Source organism: Bubalus bubalis, chromosome 2 (genome assembly GCF_019923935.1).
Source record: "Bubalus bubalis isolate 160015118507 breed Murrah chromosome 2, NDDB_SH_1, whole genome shotgun sequence".
Lineage (NCBI taxonomy): Eukaryota > Metazoa > Chordata > Mammalia > Artiodactyla > Bovidae > Bubalus > Bubalus bubalis.
Genome location: NC_059158.1, coordinates 48,638,434 through 48,657,186, shown reverse-complemented (window position 1 = coordinate 48,657,186; position 18,753 = coordinate 48,638,434). Strand labels below are relative to the sequence as shown.

Here is an 18,753-nt window from a genome sequence, read left to right as displayed (position 1 = left end):
CCCAAACATGGCAGGGGCGGGGCTCGCGTCAGCCACGCCCCCACCCAGACTGGCCCGCGGGGCCCCGCCCCGACCACGCCCGGGGGCGGGCTCGCGTCAGCCCCGCCCTCGCCCCGCCCCGGGGCCCTCCGCCGCGATGAAGGGTTCTTTTGCGCAGCCGTGGTTCCCGGGCACCTTCCCGAGGTGAGAACAGGAGTCTGGACGCCAACAGCGAAGCCGACAGAGCAGAAGCCAAAAATCCTTCCTGTCCAGCTGCGTGTAGGGGGCAAGGTGAACCTCACCGTTTTCACACCCACTCTCATGAAAGCATTTGTAATGACTTCTCTGTTTAAAAGCTACTGGTTGGAATTCGAGTGAAATGATTGTTATTTAAGGCCGTTTCAAGCCCCATTTGTATAAACCTCCTGTTAAGACCATGGAGGCCGCTCGGCCACTGTGAAGGTCAGGGAGTAGTAGAGTGGTGGCGGGGCCGGGGCCTTTGCTCGCGTTTCCTCGTGGCTCTCTGCCCAGCAGTACACGGAGGGGATAATAACAGTTCAAGGCTGGAGCCTAGCCTTTAATCTGAGATCAAAGTCGAGGTACTTGAACAGAGATGAGGCCCCAAAGGCTAGATCCCAGTTCCTCTGAACTCTAAATACTAATTCACAACTGTTGTAGGGGGTCATCTGGCCTCATTAGACGTTTTATCGTACCATGACAAACCTGGAATCCTTAGACATTTTGTAAATGTGCTGGACTCTCTCACACCTCAGACTCTGTGGATTCCAACTCCAGAGAATACCCAGGCCCGTCTTCACTCCCCACTGGGCCAGCATCCCAGCCCTGCCCTCCCATCTGGTCTGGTGCTCTTTGCACCACTGTCTGTGCTCAGCTCAGCAGCTACAGTGATCCAGAATAAGGCACAGCACAGCACTTCTCAGAAACCTTCAGCGGTTCCTCACTTGTGAAATGAGTAAAAGCCAAGGCCTTCAGCAGAGGCCTCAGAGGACTCTTGTCTCCAGCTGCCTGCGCTAGCCTTACTTTGCATGTCCGGATAAGCTCACTCCCTGCCTTCAGGCTTTTGCGCAAGTTCACTAAGGACCCTGATCGCTCTAGTAGGAACAGCAAGCCCCCGCTCCCCGGCCGCCCCCACCGGTCCTTCTCAGCTCATTCGGCTGTTTTCCTTCCTCATCTCAGCACCGCCCGCAGGTGTGCCCCACTGCGGAGGTGAGGGCTTCCTTTTGCTCACTGATGTATTTCAAGTGCTTAGAATAGTAGCTGACAAATGTAAGTACTCAGTAAATACTTTGTGAGTGAAAGAATAAATGGTTTAAAAGAAATTTAAAAGAAAAAAATTGATGGAAAAAAAGAAAGCTCTTTAAGTTGAGGCCTATGCTACTGAGTCTCTGGTTACCCTGCCCGAGGGAGTCCAGGAGAGTCCTTGCACCTTGTTCCTGGGAGAGGTCTGATAGTGACCAAATGGTCAGGAGGACAAGGAGACAGAAGAAAGGGTAGGGCTGGTAGGATACCAAGCATCCAAAAACAAACTTTTTAAGGGAGGAATTTTTATTTAAGACAGTCAATGATACCACCAACCAGACGCTGTCAGTACATTACCTATATATCCTTTTAAAAATAAACAGTCATTCATTTTTTTGAAAAAAGCAGTTATTCAGGTATAAAAAGGCATCACAATAAAAACTTAAAAAAAAAAAAACCTATCACAGTAAAATGAAAAACGAATAAAAGCAAACAAGTAAGCATCATTGTCAGAAACATCCTCTTGATAATATTCCCCATTACTTTGTGTGACATCCACTCTCCTCCATGTGTCTAAATTAAGTTCAAATGAGTAAGCTGGATTTAGAAAAGGCAGAGAAAACAGGGATCAAATTGCCAACATCTGCTGGATCATCGAAAAAGCGAGAGAGTTCCAGAAAAACATCTATTTCTGTTTTATTGACTATGCCAAAGCCTTTGACTGTATGGATCACAATAAACTGGAAAATTCTGAAAGAGATGGGAATACCAGACCACTTGACCTGCCTCTTGAGAAACCTATATGCAGGTCAGGAAGCAACAGTTAGAACTGGACACGGAATAACAGACTGGTTCCAAATAGGAAAAGGAGTACGTCAAGGCTGTATATTGTCACCCTGCTTATTTAACTTCTATGCAGAGTACATCATGAGAAATGCTGGACTGGAAGAAGCACAAGCTGGAATCAAGATTGTCGGGAGAAATATCAATAACCTCAGACATGCAGATGACACCACCCTTATGGCAGAAAGTGAAGAGGAACTCAAAAGCCTCTTGATAAAAATGAAAGAGGAGAGTGAAAAAGTTGGCTTAAAGCTCAACATTCAGAAAATGAAGATCATGGCATCTGGTCCCATCACTTCATGGGAAATAAGATGGGGAAACAGTGGAAACAGTATCAGACTTTATTTTTGGGGGCTCCAAATCACTGCAGATGGTGACTGCAGCCATGAAATTAAAAGACGCTTACTCCTTGGAAAAAAAGTTAAGACCAACCTAGATAGCATATTGAAAAGCAGAGACATTACTTTGCCAACAAAGGTCATGTATGGATGTGAGAGTTGGACTGTGAAGAAAGCTGAGCCCCAAAGAATTGATGCTTTTGAACTGTGGTGTTGAAGAAGACTCCTGAGAGTCCCTTGGGCTGCAAGGAGATCCAACCAGTCCATTCTGAAGGAGATCAGCCCTGGGTGTTCCTTGGAAGGAATGATGCTAAAGCTGAAACTCCAGTACTTTGGCCACCTCATGCAAAGAGTTGACTCACTGGAAAAGACTCTGATGCTGGGAGGGATTGGGGGCAGGAGGAGAAGGGGACGACAGAGGATGAGATGGCTGGATGGCATCACTGACTCGATGGACTTGAGTTTGAGTGAACTCCGGGAGTTGGTGATGGACAGGGAGGCCTGGCGTGCTGTGATTCATGGGGTCACCAAGAGTCAGACACGACTGAGCGACTGAACTGAACTGAAACATGATTTTTAATTTTGTGGTAAGCAGAAATACAATCAGTGACAATTATTAAAACATTAAGCAACCCAGTGACCTTAAGGATCATGATGACTACCCCTTCCCCACTGTGTCACTCTGGACCATTCACACGAGTGTCCCAGCAACACAGCGCCCCTGCCCAGCCGGCACCTCCAGCACAGCCGCCTCCTGGGCACCCGTTCACCTCCCACTGCTGAGCAGGCTCCCCAAACGTCTTTAAGCTCTGTAACCACCTCCCAAAGCCTTAACCTACTCTTAACAAATTAACAGTACAGTGTTCTCGCTTTGGAAAAATGACTACGACGTCTACTTAAAAAGCAAGCACGGAGGACAGAACTGACAGCTTAAGAAAGAAAGAACACAAACTGGTTTCCAATGTGGACTGAAAAGACTATATAATAATAATAAAACAAGTCATACTATTTAACACTAAATTATCTAGTTGCAGAGAAAGACCAAAGTCCTAGCTATGATTTTTTTTGTCTTAAAGAAAAATTTATATTTATAGAAAAATTTAAGTTTGGTAAATAATTACTACTCAAAATTTTTAGGGATGACATTTCTGGTCAAATAACATGAAGTATATTCACAAAGATTGTATGACAAGCCCCTTTTTAGTCTTCTAATTATATAACATTTTTTATTATTCATCATGGGGCTTCAACATTTAAAAATTAAATATGTAATACCAACTGTAGGACATTGATATTTTAATGAATAACTAACATGAAGATACTTCCAGATGAATTAAAAATTTTAAAGGGTTAAGGAAGATTACTCCTGAGTAGACTTTCAACATTATTTTCTAAAGAATACTATGTTTACAGAAATATATATATATATATATATATAAAAGGACTAATATTAAAAGTATGCCTAATTCTATGCAAATACTTTTACATCATTCCCTTTAAACAGAAAATAATACAAGTCATATGAAAGTCGAAGTAGGTAAAAAGAATGGAAAAACTTTTTTACTACTTTCAAAGAAATTAGGTTGGTTTTCTTTTTCATTCCAGCAATGTACAGCTCTAATTAAAGCAGGACTATACATCTGAGTGAAAGCCACAAAGAACATTGCTGATAAAATTCTTCATCTGTTTTCACAATCAGTTTCCACTGCTCTCTTCCAATAATCATAAAAAGACCTCAAAGATAATATATATTAGTGCCACATGAGAAGTAAAATTTACAGAAAAAATGAGCTATGATAGCTTTATTTATATTCATTTTCACTCTTAAAAAAATAAAGTTGAATCATCTGAACAGTACAATTAAAATTAAAGAACCAATTCTATTTGGGAAACATATAAACAATAATCAAGGGCTTCTTTATTTCTTTTTTTAAAATCCTTTTAACCTAAGTATATGAATTCAAGGTTACCTGGGAAACATGATACCTATATTAGAATATATGATTTGTATTTGCATTAACATATATTCTGTTTCTCTATACATTTTTGCAAATGGCACAAAAACACAAAGCAATATCAGAGTTTGAACATACAAAAGCAAAAACAGTGTGTTTTCAAATACATTTGTACTAGTAGATTTGTGGTCTCCTTTAGAAAACAAACTCAAGAATTCATCATCCTGAGTCTCTTCAAGGCCACTTGATGTTGTGTGGTAATATCTTTAGTTACATTTCCTCAAGACTTCTTCTAATAGCTTCTTCTAATTCCACATCTGCATTAAAAAAGAGAATTTTAACATTTAGGGCAGAAAACTGATAAAAATGTACTTAATGTAAGTCTCATCAACTACATCTGTATTTTCAGAAGAAAAGGAAATACAACTTGGAGAAACTGAAGATAACTCTGCAGTTTCTTGATCATAAAATTTGACTATTTTGAAATATGAGAATCTGGATATGATCTGAAACTGAATTATAGTATATCTGAGCTTAATATGCTAAGAAACTTATTAGTTATGTCCATTTAGGGACACAGAAAGACAACAAACTTCTAGAATGACTGACAGGTATTCACCAGACTTTACAGGGGAAAAAAGAGTATCTATTTCCAAAAAAGATTTGAGGTAATACATATAAAACTTACCAGTAGAAAAAGAAAGGCAAAATCATGAAATGGCAAAACCTCAAAAGCTATTAAAATTTTAGTTTTAACTTTTCTAGTACCTAAGACAAAGAGGCAAATTCAAGGCTATATAATATCCTCTGAGAAGCATTTATTATATACACATATGCACTCACCGAACAAATTTATTGAATGCCCACTGTATATCAGGTACAAAATACAACAGTGAGCAAGACAGACATTCTTGGGTTCACTGGTCTTTTTCTCCATTTCCTGAGAATGATGCTAAAAACTCAAGGGGGTAATTAGGTGTCCGTTTCTTGGCCTTCACTAGCTTCTCACACCAGATTTCTCTAATCCTGTGCAGTGCGTGGTCTCCCGCGGCCTCCCGGGGTGGCAAGCGCAGCAATCCCTCTAATAGGCAGCCGCCGCCTCCTACGAGCTGGGGCACTAGTGCCACATCGCGGGAATCTAAACACTACGAGCTACTCTACACTGTGTTAAAGCTGGATTCTAGGTCAGCGCATTGCCCTCAGATGAATTCAAAGGGATGAAGAAATGTACAGAAAAGCCAAGATGCTCTTAGCAAACAAAGAAAAAGGTGACAAGATTTGTTTTTATGAAAACTTATTACAAAGTTATAGTAATTAAGAATGTGGGACCAGTGCAAGAGGGCTTCCCTGGTGACTCAGCAGTAAAGAATCCCACTGCCAGTGCAGGAGATGCGGGTTCGATCCCTGGGTCGGGAAGATCCCCTTAAGAAGGAAATGGCAACCCACTCCAGTATTTTTGCCTGGGAAATCTCAGTCCATTGGGTCGGGTAGCAAAGAGTCGAACACGACTTAGTGACTAAACTACAACAAACCAGCCCAAGAACGGGTGAACAGACCAAAGAGGCAGCACAGAAAGCTCTATGGAAACCTGATCGATGACACGGGCAGCCTTGCAGAATGGTGGGGCAAGGTGGGGTTTTAAATACATGATGGAGGGAAAACTGGTAGGCCACATGGAAAAAAAATAAATTTACCCCTACCTTATGGAATATACAAAAATACATTTCAGATTTACTGTGTATTAACTGTATAAGAGCAAACGTGGAACAACAAACAGCAAAGAACATGGGACTATGCTCAGGACCTTAGTGTAGGGAACGACTTATTAAACAGGATTCAAAAAACATGAAAAAGAATGGTACTTCAGAATGCATTAAAATTACTTTAATCCATCAAAAGTGAGAGTGTAAAAAGACAAGACATAAAGAGAAAATATTTGCAATATACAGATCTTATACCTAGAAAGATTTTCAACCCATAAAAATCAGTAAAAAGATAGTCAAACTGTGAAGAAATCTGCAAAGGCACTGGCAAAAGATGTCAAAAGGTCAAATAAACATTAATCATCAGAAAAATGTAAATTCAAACCACAAAAAAATGCCTATCACTAGGTAAAATTAAAAAGACCAATAATTCAATGATTAGTGAAAATGTAGATCAACAGGAGCTCACATTCACTACTGGAATGAAAAAAAATTAGAACAACCACTTTTGTAAAAAACCTTGCCATAATATACTAGGCTGAATCTCAGCAAGTCTCCACCTCAGTATATATTCCTAGAAATGTGGGAATTACTTGCAACAGCCAACCCAATGTCTGTAAGTGATACATGAATTGATTTATGTGTAAAATTATCATACAGGTACTGGAAATGAACAAACCAAAGCTACATGCTAACAATCTGATGAATCTGTAAAACAATGTTAACTAAAGGCTGCTGCTGCTAAGTCGCTTCAGTCGTGTCCGACTCTGTGCGACCCCATAGACGGCAGCCCACCAGGCTCCCTCATCCCTGGGATTCTCCAGGCAAGAACACTGGAGTGGGTTGCCATTTCCTTCTCCAATGATGAAAGTGAAAAAGTGAAGTCACTCAGTCGTGTCCGACTCCTAGCGACCCCATGGACTGCAGCCCACCAGGCCCCTCCGTCCATGGGATTTTCCAGGCAAGAGTACTGGAGTGCGTTGCCATTGCCTTCTCGTAACTAAAGGCATTCAGACCCAAAATATCAGTAATATAGACCATGACTGTGCTGTTCAATATGATGCACACTGACTATATGTGGCTATTTGTGTTCTGATTAACTGAAATTGGAGAAGGCAATGGCACCCCACTCCAGTACTCTTGCCTGGAAAATCCCATGGATGGAGGAGCCTGGTAGGCTGCAGTCCATGGGGTTGCACAGAGTCGGTCACGACTGACGCGACTTAGCAGCAGTAACTGAAATTAAATGAGGGGGATGCTTCTAGGGAACTGATCATTGTGGGCTGAATTGTGCCCCCCTCAAGATATGTTCTTACCCTGGTACGCATGAATGTGACCTAATCTGGAAATAGGGTCTTTGTGGGTGTGACCAAGTTAAGATGAGGTCACTAGGGTGAACCCTAATTCAACATGACTGACGTCCTTATTGGAAGAAAACGCCACATGAAGATGGACACACAGGTAGAAGATGGTCCCGTGATGATGGACACAGAGATAGACAGATACATCTACAAGCCAAGGAATGCCTGCTGTTGGGTAAGGGAGTTAGAGAAGGCAAGGTTCAGAAAAAGATGGAGGCCGGCACTTTACAGGAACAGATCACCTTTAATGAGGCAAGAAGGGGCAGCACTCAGATTAGTGAGCTGCTGCACTAACCCAAGAAAAGAGTAAGTATATATAGGCATATATGTGGAAACCTACTGTCTTAAGGGGGCCTGTTCTTCTCCAAGGTTGTTCTAGTAGTTATCTCTTGAACAGCTGGGGCAAGGAATTTTGGAGATCGGCCAGAGTCTGGACTGGCTGGAAGCTGGGCAAAATCAACCTAATATCCGTTTTCCCTTCGGGTGAGAGAGTTCTTTGTTTTGCATAGAATGGCGGGGAGGACCTGGAGGGAAGTTTTAACTCCAGGCTACCTCGAGCCATGCAACTTTCCTTCACCTACAGTTGACATTAACAACCAGAATCCGGGAGCAGGACCACGGCCCTACCAACAGCCTGCCCTTAGATGGGCGCACTCGACGGCTGTGAGGCAATTCCTACTGTTTTAAGCCACCTAGTTTGTAGTACTTAGGTGAGCAGCCCCAGGAAATCAATCCACTGGTAATACTCTTTTTTAATCTGAAAGATGGTCACCTGTTTTGCGAGATGTTTTGTACAATTTCTGTGTGTATTATATACACATATACACACACAGAGAACCAAAAATCTGGAGGACCAGCATATAAGTTGGGGAAAAGGATCAGAGCTCAAGTGTTCCAGAGTCCTTTTATTGTTTTATGGAGGCAGACAACATGTACATACACTTTAGTCTTTAAGTTACATATAAAAAATGTGATAAAATGCCAAGGCAACCACAGAAAGAACAGAAACAAATACACAGCATACACACCAACTTGAAAAAACAAAAAGAGGAAGCTAAGAATGAAATTGCAGAAGTAAATACAAAAACATTAATATCTCACAGTGAACTTTACAGGAATTAAACTTGCCAGTTAAAATGGATAAAAACGAAAGCAACTAAATGGTTCCACTTCCAATAAACTTCCACTCTAACAGTAGAGTAGCTTATATTGGGGAGAAGGCAATGACACCCCACTCCAGTACTCCCGCCTGGAAAATCCCATGGACTGAGGAGACTGGAAGGCTGTAGTCCATGGGGTCGCTGAGCGTCGGACACGACTGAGCGACTTCACTTTCACTTTTCACTTTCATGCAATGGAGAAGGAAATGGCAACCCACTCCAGTGTTCTTGCCTGGAGAATCCCAGGGATGGGGGAGCCTGGTGGGCTGCCGTCTATGGGGCTGCACAGAGTCGGACACGACTGAAGCGACTTAGCAGCAGCAGTAGCAGCTTATATTGGATTAATTCTCCCCTAGATAACAATTATAAACTATTTTAAGGCACTAAAGAACAATAAAAATCAGGTAGAAACAGGACAGAAGTTAATTATTGAAATAAATGAATTACACAGGGCTAAATATGCAGCTTTACACTTTGTTTCTCATTTGCCTTAGGGCATGCCTACATCCCTGTGAAACAAGATGCAAACTGAGGAGTCAGACAGATGACAGAGGTTGCGAAGGGGAGGTGGTGGCAGGAAGGTACGAACAGCAGAAAGAGATCCCAGCAGAAATGAGAAAGTAATAGAAGAGGATCCTCCAAATCTACAAATCCTTGGCTGACTTCTGAACTCTGCATACACGAGAGAGGAGCCAAGATTCTCGGTGAGAAACAGCAGTCGGAAAGCTAAAAGAAGCAAGCGACTGCTGCCTGCTGCGGCGGAGAGAGAGTTTGGTGTCCGAGTCCAGCAAGTTAACTACCTACAAGAAAAAAAAAATTCCTCAGAGGAAGTTAACGGAATTCTGAGAATCTATAATTTACATCACAAACATCCCGCATACATCAAAAATCACGTGACTTGCAAAGAAAGAAGAAATGTGCCGCAGAGTCAAGAGGAAGAGCAGTCAAAAGAAACTGACCCGCAAGATAATCAAGCTACTGGGATTAGCAGAAAAGACATTTTAAGAGAAGTTAAAACTATTTTCAAGGACATAAGGTTGAGTGGATAAGAAATCTCAGCAGAGAAATAAAAACTATTAAAAAGAAAACTAAGCAGAAACTCTACAACACATGAGAAAACACATGTTTTGAAACTGAAAATTTACTAAGTCAGCTTAACACTGGAGGTGGCAGAAGAGTGAATAATAAACTTGAAGACTGGACAACAGAAGTGATCAAATATGAAGAGAGAAAAAATACTGGAAGAAAATGACAAACCTGTGGATAAATCTAAACCAGCTAATATGCATAACTGGAGTTCCAAAAGAAAAGCAGACAGAAAGTGGGACAAAAAATTGTGAAGAAATAATTGGGGGAAACTTATAAACTTAGAGATAACATGAAGCTAAGGAAACTCCAAGTAGGATACAAAGATAGCTACATCCAGGGACATTACCAAAAACTGCTAAAATCCAAAGACAAAGAGGAAATATTAATAGCAATAAGAGGGAAAAAATGACATACGTGCATATAGGGGAGCAATAATGGAAATTATGGTCATTTGTCAGGACAAACAAAGGAGGCCGGCCACAAGACAAGAAAATGGAGTTCCAGCTCTAAAGTGCTGAAGAAAAAAACACTAACCAGAATTCTAAAGCCAGAGAAAATATACTTCAAAATTAAAGGGAAAATGAAGATACTTTCATAAATGAAACAAGAAATCAACACTAGCAAAACTGCATTATGTTAATATAAAACAGGACAGGAAATTCTTTAGACTGAAGAAAAAGGACATCAGATAGAAACTGTCATCTACTGGAAAGAATGAAACGTCATTTGAAATGGGAACTATGTGGATAAATATTAAAAACTCTATTTCTTCTTTCCTTTCTTTAAAACTCAAAGCAATGTTTAGAGCAAAAAATAATATTTTCTTATAGTGTTTATAACAAAAGCAAAAATATATATATCATAACCTTTAGAGCAACCATAAAAAACTGGACAGATTGTCAAAGTAAATCAAAAAGTAAGATCAAACTTAGAGATGTAGTTTCAAATTCAGAATCAAATTTAGAGACGTAGTTTCAAAATAAAGATATAAATAGACTGAAAGTAAAAGAATGGAAAAATATACACTGTGTAAATATTAAGCATAAGAAAGCTTGAGTAGCTATATTAATATCAAACAAAAAAATTTTATGATAAAAGGTGTTACCAGAGATAAAGAACAATTCATAGTATCATAACGCTAAACAGATCAGTTTAGCACACATCACAAATGTATATGCAACTAAAAACAGAACTTCAAAACACAAAACACAAAATAACAGAACAAAAGAGAAAAAGTAAATCTACAATCCTTGATGAAGAAGCTCACTGTTACTACTGTGGTAATTGATAGGTTAACTAGATAAAAAAAAAATCACTGAGGATGAAGATCTGATATTACCAACCACCTTGACCTAACTGACAATCAAAAACACAGAAATACATTCAAGTGCATACAGAATATTCATCAAGACAGACCACAGGTTGGGCCATGGAAGTCTCAATAAATATCAAAAGTTTTAAATTTTAGAGAGTATATTCTCTTACCACAACAAAATTAAATTAGAAATAATAAGACATTCAAATATTAATATTTGTAAATTCAACAATATATCTAAAGAGTCAACAGATCAAAGGAGACAATATAAGGAAAATTAGAAAATATTTCAAACTGATAGCAAAGACATGAAAATTTGTGGAACACAGTCAGTTCAGTCAATCAGTTGTGTCCAACTCTTTGCGACCCCATGGATTGCAACATGCCAGGCTTCCCTATCCATCACCAACTCCTGGAGTTTACTCAAATTCATGTCCATCAAGTTGGTGATGCCATGGGGACCATCTCATCCTCTGTCATCCCCTGCTCCTCCTGCCTTCAATCTTTCCCAGCATCAGGGTCTCTTCCAGTGAGTCAGTTCTTCATGTCAGGTAGCCAAAGTATTGGAGTTTCAGCTTCACCATCAGTCCTTCCAATGAATATTCAGGACTGATTTCCTTTAGGATGGACTGGTTTGATCTCCTTGCAGCCCAACAGACTCTTAGGAGTCTTCTCCAACACCGCAGTTCAAAAGCATCTATTCTTTTGACACTCAGCTTTCTTTATAGTCCAACTCTCACATCCGTCCATGACTCCTGGGAAAACCATAGCTTTGACTAGATGGACCTTTGTTGGCAAAGTAATGTCTCTGCTTTTTAATATGCTGTCTAGGTTGTGGAAAACAGTAAAAAGTAGAAAGCTGACCAACTACAGTCTGTGGGCCAAATCCAGTCCACCAGTAACTTCTGTAAATTTCACTGTCTACTTCACACTCCTTTGTTTCTGTATTGAGAATAGCTGCTTGAGTAACTAACAGAGACCACAGGAACTACAAAGCCTAAAGTATTTACTATCTAGTATTTTACAGAAAAAGCTTAAAGCTTGCTTATCCTGGCTTAGAGGGAAATAAACATCTTTAAATGTTTACATTTAAAAAACAAGGAAAAAAATTCAATCAACAGTCTAAATGTCACATTAAAAAGCTATAAAAGATGACAAAATTTAAGCTCAAAGTAGAAGGAAGGAAATAATAAAGAGCAGAAATCAATGAAATGGAGAGCAGACCAAAAGGAGAGAAATTATCAACTAAAAACAGTTCACTCTTTGAAATGATCAAATAAACTGATAAACTTCAGGTTAGTGAAGAGGAAAATAAAAATTACCAATATTAGGGGAAAAATGAGATGATATCATCAGCGATCCTAAAGAAATAAAAAATATATAATAAAGGAATACTACTATGAACAACTTTACACTGGTACATTTGACAATCAAGGTAAAATGGACAAATTTCTTGCAAAACATTATTCTCCAAAACCGACATGAAGAAGAAGAATAGGTCCTAGAGTGAAGTTTCAACAAATCAGTGGAATAGGTAGCTCCAAACACCCGTCCTTCCACATAAAACACTGAAATACACGCCTAAACTGTTGGGCAGAAACAACTTTCTCAAAAGTTTGGAAAATCCTCAAAGGGTCACAGCAACGAAGCAAACACTGAATCCAGACAAAGATCACACAAACACCAGTACGGGGACTGCCCTGGTGGTGAAGTGGATAGGAATCTACCTGCCAACGCAGGGGACACGGTTCCATCCCTGATCTAGGAAGATTCCACACGCCTCAGAGCAACTAAGCCCACGCACCACAACCACTGAGCCTGTACTCCACAGTAAGAGAAGCCAGCGCAATGAGAGACCCGTACACAGCAGTGAAGAGTAGCCCCTGCTCACTGCAACTTGAGAAAGCCCACACAAAAGCAACAGAGACCCAGTGCAGCCAAAAACAAATAAAATAATTAAAAAAAAAAAAAAAACCAGTGGGAAAGCCTAGTGGTATCTTCACTTGCCCTTTCCCCACCACCTCGCTATCCTTCCCTGCAGCAGCCCATACTCCTGGTGTGGGACCCTCGTCCCTGGCTCCAGGCAGAGCAGAGCAAAGCAGAAGTCACAACTTACTGCTTTTGTTCTATCCTGTATCTGAAGGCATCATCCATTTTACCAAGCTCAGGCTCCACAGTGGACAGAAAAGCAGTCTGCATGGCTCAGAAACACTGAGAGGCAGACAAAAAGCCCATGGCCTGGGGTAAAAGATGATGGGTGAGACATACAATAGAACACCTAATATCTGGGAGGAGAAGCCATGAAGAGAATTTCCTTGGGAAATTAGGGCATTCAAAAGCACCTCTGTGTCCTGGGGAATTCAGTAACCAGGCACATACCCAGTGCAGGATGCACGCTCAGAAAATGCCTGAGAAGACACTGAGCCCTCGCCACTGGCTGGTCTGCAGGCTCCGTGCACGCTTGCGTGCTAAGTCACTCCAACTGTGCTGGACTCTGTGGCCCGCCAGCCTCCTCCGTCCACAGGACTTCCCAGGCAAGAATACTGGAGGGGGTGCCATGTCCTCCACCAGGGGATCTTCCCAACCCGGGGATGGAACCTGAGTCTCCTGTGGCTCCTGCAGCGCAGGCAGATTCTTTACCACTGTGCCACCAGGCTCAGTGCACAGCTGGCTAATGTTGAAGGTGCTAGCACACAGCTGAAGCTCAGGAGAGATTGTTGTTTGCTCCTGGTATTCAAGGAAATTTCTGTCAAAACAATAGTTGAAAACAAGCTAAAGGAACAGAGACTTCAGTGACCAAACATGACAAGGAGTACAGTTTTTGCAAAAATATTGGAACTAAGCACATGGACAACTAGAGCCTTCGACAATCACAAACAGCACACCAAGGGGAAGACGGAGAATCTGATTTCCAAAGTACTACATTATAATATTTGCACATCCAATTTTCATCAAAAACACAAATAATACAAAGAAACAGTAAAGTATACAAAGTGAAAAAAATTGAATTAAATTGTCCCTGAGGACACCTAGATATAAATTTACTAAACAAAGACTTTAAACCAGCTGTCTTATGTTCTAAGACCTAGAGTAAACCATGAGCAAAGCAGTAAAGGAAATTGTGAAAACAATGTATGAACAAAATGAGAATATCATAAAGAGGTGGATATTATGAAAGGCCACCAAATAGAAATTCTGGAGCTGAAAAGTACAACTAAAGTGAAAAATTTGTTACAGGAGTTTAACAAAATTAAGCAGAGAGAAAAAAGAATCAACAGATTTTAAATGTTTCAAATTTGATAAAAGATATGAATCTACACATCCAAGAAGCCCAACAAACTCCAAACAGGAGAAACTCAAAGAGATTCATGTTGAAGACATGTTATAGTTAAACTGTCAAAAGCCAAAGTCAACAGAAGCAGCAAGAGGAAAGCAACTCATCACATGTAAGCCGTTTTTAATAAGACGAACAGCTTATTTCTCATAAAAATCATGGAGGCCAGAAGACAGTGAGAGAACATATTTAAAATGCTATAAGAAAAAAACAAACAAAAATCTGTACTGTAAGAATTCTTAGATAGAATATAGAAAGAATGGAGAAGTAATCAAGACTTTCCCAGACAAAAACTAAAGGAATCTGTTACTAGCAAATCTGCCCTCCAAGAGATGCTAAGGGAATCCTTCAGATTGAAATGAGAGGAAATTAGACAGTGATTCAAAGCTACATGAAGAAATATAGAACACTTACAGCAAATATGTCCTTGTTTTTCTCTGTTATGGCTAAGTCTGTATTTCCCTTATTCTCTTTTCTCTCTGCCTTTATTTCATTCTCTTTGAAAGAGAAGTAATATGACTAAATAAAAAAGAACTCAGCAATAGGAGTTAGAAGGCCTATACTAAATCATGCTCCACTCATTTGGAGGCTATGAATCTGAAAGCAAATTACTAAATGTTTGGAAGACTAAGTTTTTATGAAAAATAGGGGAAATATTCTGACTCTTATAGGTTGTTAAAACTAACAGCAATTTTAAATGTGTTAGGTTTTTTTCATATACAATTCAAGTAAAAACTGAACACAGTAGTCTCTTCTTTCTCTGTTCTTTAAACTGGCCACAGAGTTATACTGTTTTACTGTTTACGTTATAGTTTTACTATTTGTTGTAATATTAATAATTGTACTGACAACTGCTATTAGTTGAAGGAACTCTAAGGCAAACTGCTGACATTTACAGAAAGATGGTTTTACATTAGCAGCAACCCACATATTGCTGTCTTTTACTTCTTTTCCAGGGATTTGGGTCAGAATACCTCTACTGAACATGTATACTTCAGAGCAGACCTTATGCTATGCTATGCTATGCTAAGTCACTTCAGTAGTGTCTGACTCTGTGTGACCCCATAGACGGCAGCCCAACAGGCTCCCCCAGTCCTTGGGATCCTCCAGGCAAGAACACTGGAGTGGGTTGCCATTTCCTTCTCCAATGCATGAAAGTGAAAAGTGAAAGTGAAGTCGCTCAGTCGTGTCCGACTCCCAGCAACCCCATGGACTCCAGCCTACCAGGCTCCTCCGTCCATGGGATTTTCCAGGCAAGAGTACTGGAGTGGGGTGCCATTGCCTTCTCCGCAGAGCAGACCTTAGGTGCAGGTAAACAGTGAATAATGATAATAATCACCATCATGGGGAATTCCCTGGTTCCATGCTTTCACTACTAAAGGTGCGGGTTTGATCCTTGGTTGGGGAACTAAGATTCCCACAAGCAGCAGCAACCAATACAGTACTGCTTACCATGTGCCAGGCTACTCCAGTAAGGCAGGTATACTAGTATTTCTGTTTTTAAAACTGAGGAAACTGACACACAGTGAAGTTAAGGGACTTGGAAAATATTATATCACTCAGAGAGCAAAGCTGAGACTACCCAGGATCTTTATAATGGGCTTGAGTAGTTAAAGACTCTGACAGGTCTACAGAGAATAACAAAGATTGAGATAATCACAGTGGGGGGAGAGGAGGCCACAAAACAAACTGCCTTTTCCCAGGGCAAAGTCACAAGCAAACTGACCCTGCTTTTTACCACCCATTTGTCAGGCTTTTAAAATGCTGTGTTGAGAAGAGAAGGAATGAGAAGAGATTTGAGAAGTTTTAAACTCTGAGTTTTACTATTAGGTTTGGACTAGAACATCACTTTGCTTCTATGGTGCAGGGTCAACTCAATCACCCAATATTCTCCAGCCAAATGGTTTCTGTCTTAATTTCCTTAATCCAGTTATAGGGAGCTGGGTCCTAGCAGCCCTAACTTATTTTGTTTGTTAGAAGTGTATTCATTCAACCATCATTTAGTGCTAAAACCCTGCGCTAGTTGTTACTGAAATAAAGATAAATAAAACATGATCCTACTCCTTGAATGGCTCACAGTCTGGTGGGCATGAGAAATACAAACAAAAAAATGTTTAAACCAGAGGGAGTCTGGAGATGGGAGCCGCTAGCTTTCTCTAAAGATGGAAGATCTAAGAGGCAGTGATCATACAAAACTGTCTACAAAGTGGCAATTCAACCTAAGAGACGATATTTGAGCTGGTTCTTGCTGGGTGAAAAGGAAGGGAAAGGAAGGCATTGGAGGCAAGTACAGAGGAGGCCACGGCTCAGTAACTTCGAGTGGACACTGTGTGCTTCTCATACTCATTTTACATAAAGCAGGAAATGAAAACACACGTGACACCACTTTGATTTTCTTGGGATTAGAGCATTATATCTCTGCTTCATAGGACAGTTAATTAAAAGTTTAAAGTATCTTTACTTGAATCCACTAATGTAATACTTTTTCCAAACTAAGAAGTGATAAAAATGTAAAAACTCTCAAAATCTCCCAGTCATAAAATGTGTAACATAGATACAAAATGCTAGAAATTCTGATACATATTCAGTGATACAGATCTCAGATTTCCTGGGTTAGCTAGGAGCCCACAGGACTGTGGATGTTTCTCAAGTGTGGTTATTTAAAAGTTATAATTTTGTTTGGCATTTTCCATGGGATTAGTCATGGGTAGTAAGTGAAGACTGCGAAGTCTTAAGTACTTAGGTGCTCAGTGGTATTTCTCTTTTTGTGGACTTCATAAACAACTTAGCTGGCAGTTTCTGTTTAAAACTCACAAACGTTCTTTCATCTGTTTAACCTGTCATTATGTGGCTGCTTAGCACCGAGCCAGACCTCGCAAGACCATGTTGGGAAAACAAGCTGGTCAGAAAACTTGCTTCCAATTAAGTTGTTGACTTACTGCCGATTTTGTTTAACTAATGAATTTTGACTATCAGAAAGATCAGTCTTCTCTGAATAGAATCTTCCCTGAAAAGAATCAGTTGCACTGCCAGACTCAATTCCCTACCCCAGACAGCACACAGTGGGCTCCTAGTCAGAGCCATCGTGCTCCAGAGCAGCGCCCGCACCAGGAGCGCAGCAGCGGGCCGCTCCGTGTGCCTGTTTTGCCACGCCTCCTTCCCTAAGTATACATTTCCACTCTCAAGTCTCCACCAACCACCACCACATTGGAATGTATATTAAGACTCCTACTGTGGCAATTCCCTGGGGGCCAGTGGTTAAGACTCCATGCTTCCACTGCAGAGGGCATGGGTTCCACCCCTGGTTGAGGAACTAGGATCCCACATGCTGTGTGGCGTGGCCAAAAAATTAAAAAAAAAAAAAAGACTCCTACTATTGTTCCTGAATGTCAAAGATGCTAATATCAGAGTTTCAACTTTCAGTAAGCTTATTTTCCAAAATCCTGTTGTTTCATTTCCTGCCCAGGATTATTAAAAAGCACAAACTGTTACAGAAAACCCACAGTAAAAGCTGGGACTTACATCACAACCAAACAGTGGCAGTTGGTAAATGATTTGATGTGAAGTAATAGAAAAAGTTCTCTTAAACCTATGAAGGGAAACATAACTAATTTATAGAAAAAAATCTTGTAATATTCAGATATAAGTGCTTGCTTTCATAGTTCCACTGTGTAACTTTTAATATTCTTAATACTATTTAAATAAAAATTAGGAAACCAAAATCCCTTCTTAGCCCCAGGACAGCAACCTTTTTCTGCAAAGGGTCAAAAAATAATTATCTTAGGTTTGGTTGCGGGCTGGGGCACGGTCTACACCACTTGTGTCACAACGAACGCTCTTGTGGTGAGAAAGCAGCAGCACAGACCACCCTCACGCACGAGTGTGGACGCGCTGCGGCAAAACCTCCTTCATTCTAGTCCCTAAATTATCTTACACGAGGAAATGCAAACTAGCCTTTAAATGAAAGACAGCTTTAAAAAACAAAACAAGACACAGTGCGAGGAGGGGGATGAAGAGAGAGAGGAAGAAATTATAAAACACAGAATCAAGTAGGGGAAGGGTTAACTCCATTAGGTTACCTTCTGCGGATCTGAATTCTTCTCCCACTGAAGCACTTTTTATACCCAGGTTATCATCACTGTCACATTCTGTAAGGAAGAATCAATAAACGCAAATGTACTTCTGAAAAAGTTACTGTGCCATTAATTTACGTACTCTAAAATGGTATGACTTTCAATGACTCCTCCACTCCTCCCATACCCAAGCTTACTAATTACAATCCATTAGTATTACACATCTTTCCCTATTTTTTTTTTAAAAATGATTACCAAATACTACTACTTAAATCAAGAAAAAATAAAAATGAATGAAATAGGTAATTCACTTTTAGCTCTATATTCAAAAGATTATTTGAAA

The 18,753-nt window shown here is 40.3% G+C and overlaps 1 protein-coding gene across 6 annotated transcripts in view; it reads right to left on the bottom strand.

Annotated features, from left to right (window-relative positions):
- Window positions 1-2,978: 2,978 nt before the first annotated feature.
- Window positions 2,979-18,753, bottom strand: part of ZNF451 (zinc finger protein 451) — a 96,618-nt gene continuing 80,843 nt past the window's right edge. For 3 of the 6 annotated variants that reach the window (XM_044932010.2, XM_044932017.2, XM_006072875.4), the window contains 2 exons: window positions 18,417-18,485; window positions 2,979-4,692 (listed from right to left, as the gene is read on the bottom strand). In XM_044932010.2, the coding sequence (XP_044787945.1) occupies window positions 4,646-4,692; window positions 18,417-18,485 (116 nt within the window). In that variant the 3' untranslated portion in view covers window positions 2,979-4,645. Of the gene's footprint in view, window positions 4,693-8,836; window positions 9,400-18,416; window positions 18,486-18,753 lie in introns of those variants that run through there. The other 3 variants (XM_044932023.2, XM_044931997.2, XM_044932000.2) reach the window with 3 other exon arrangements.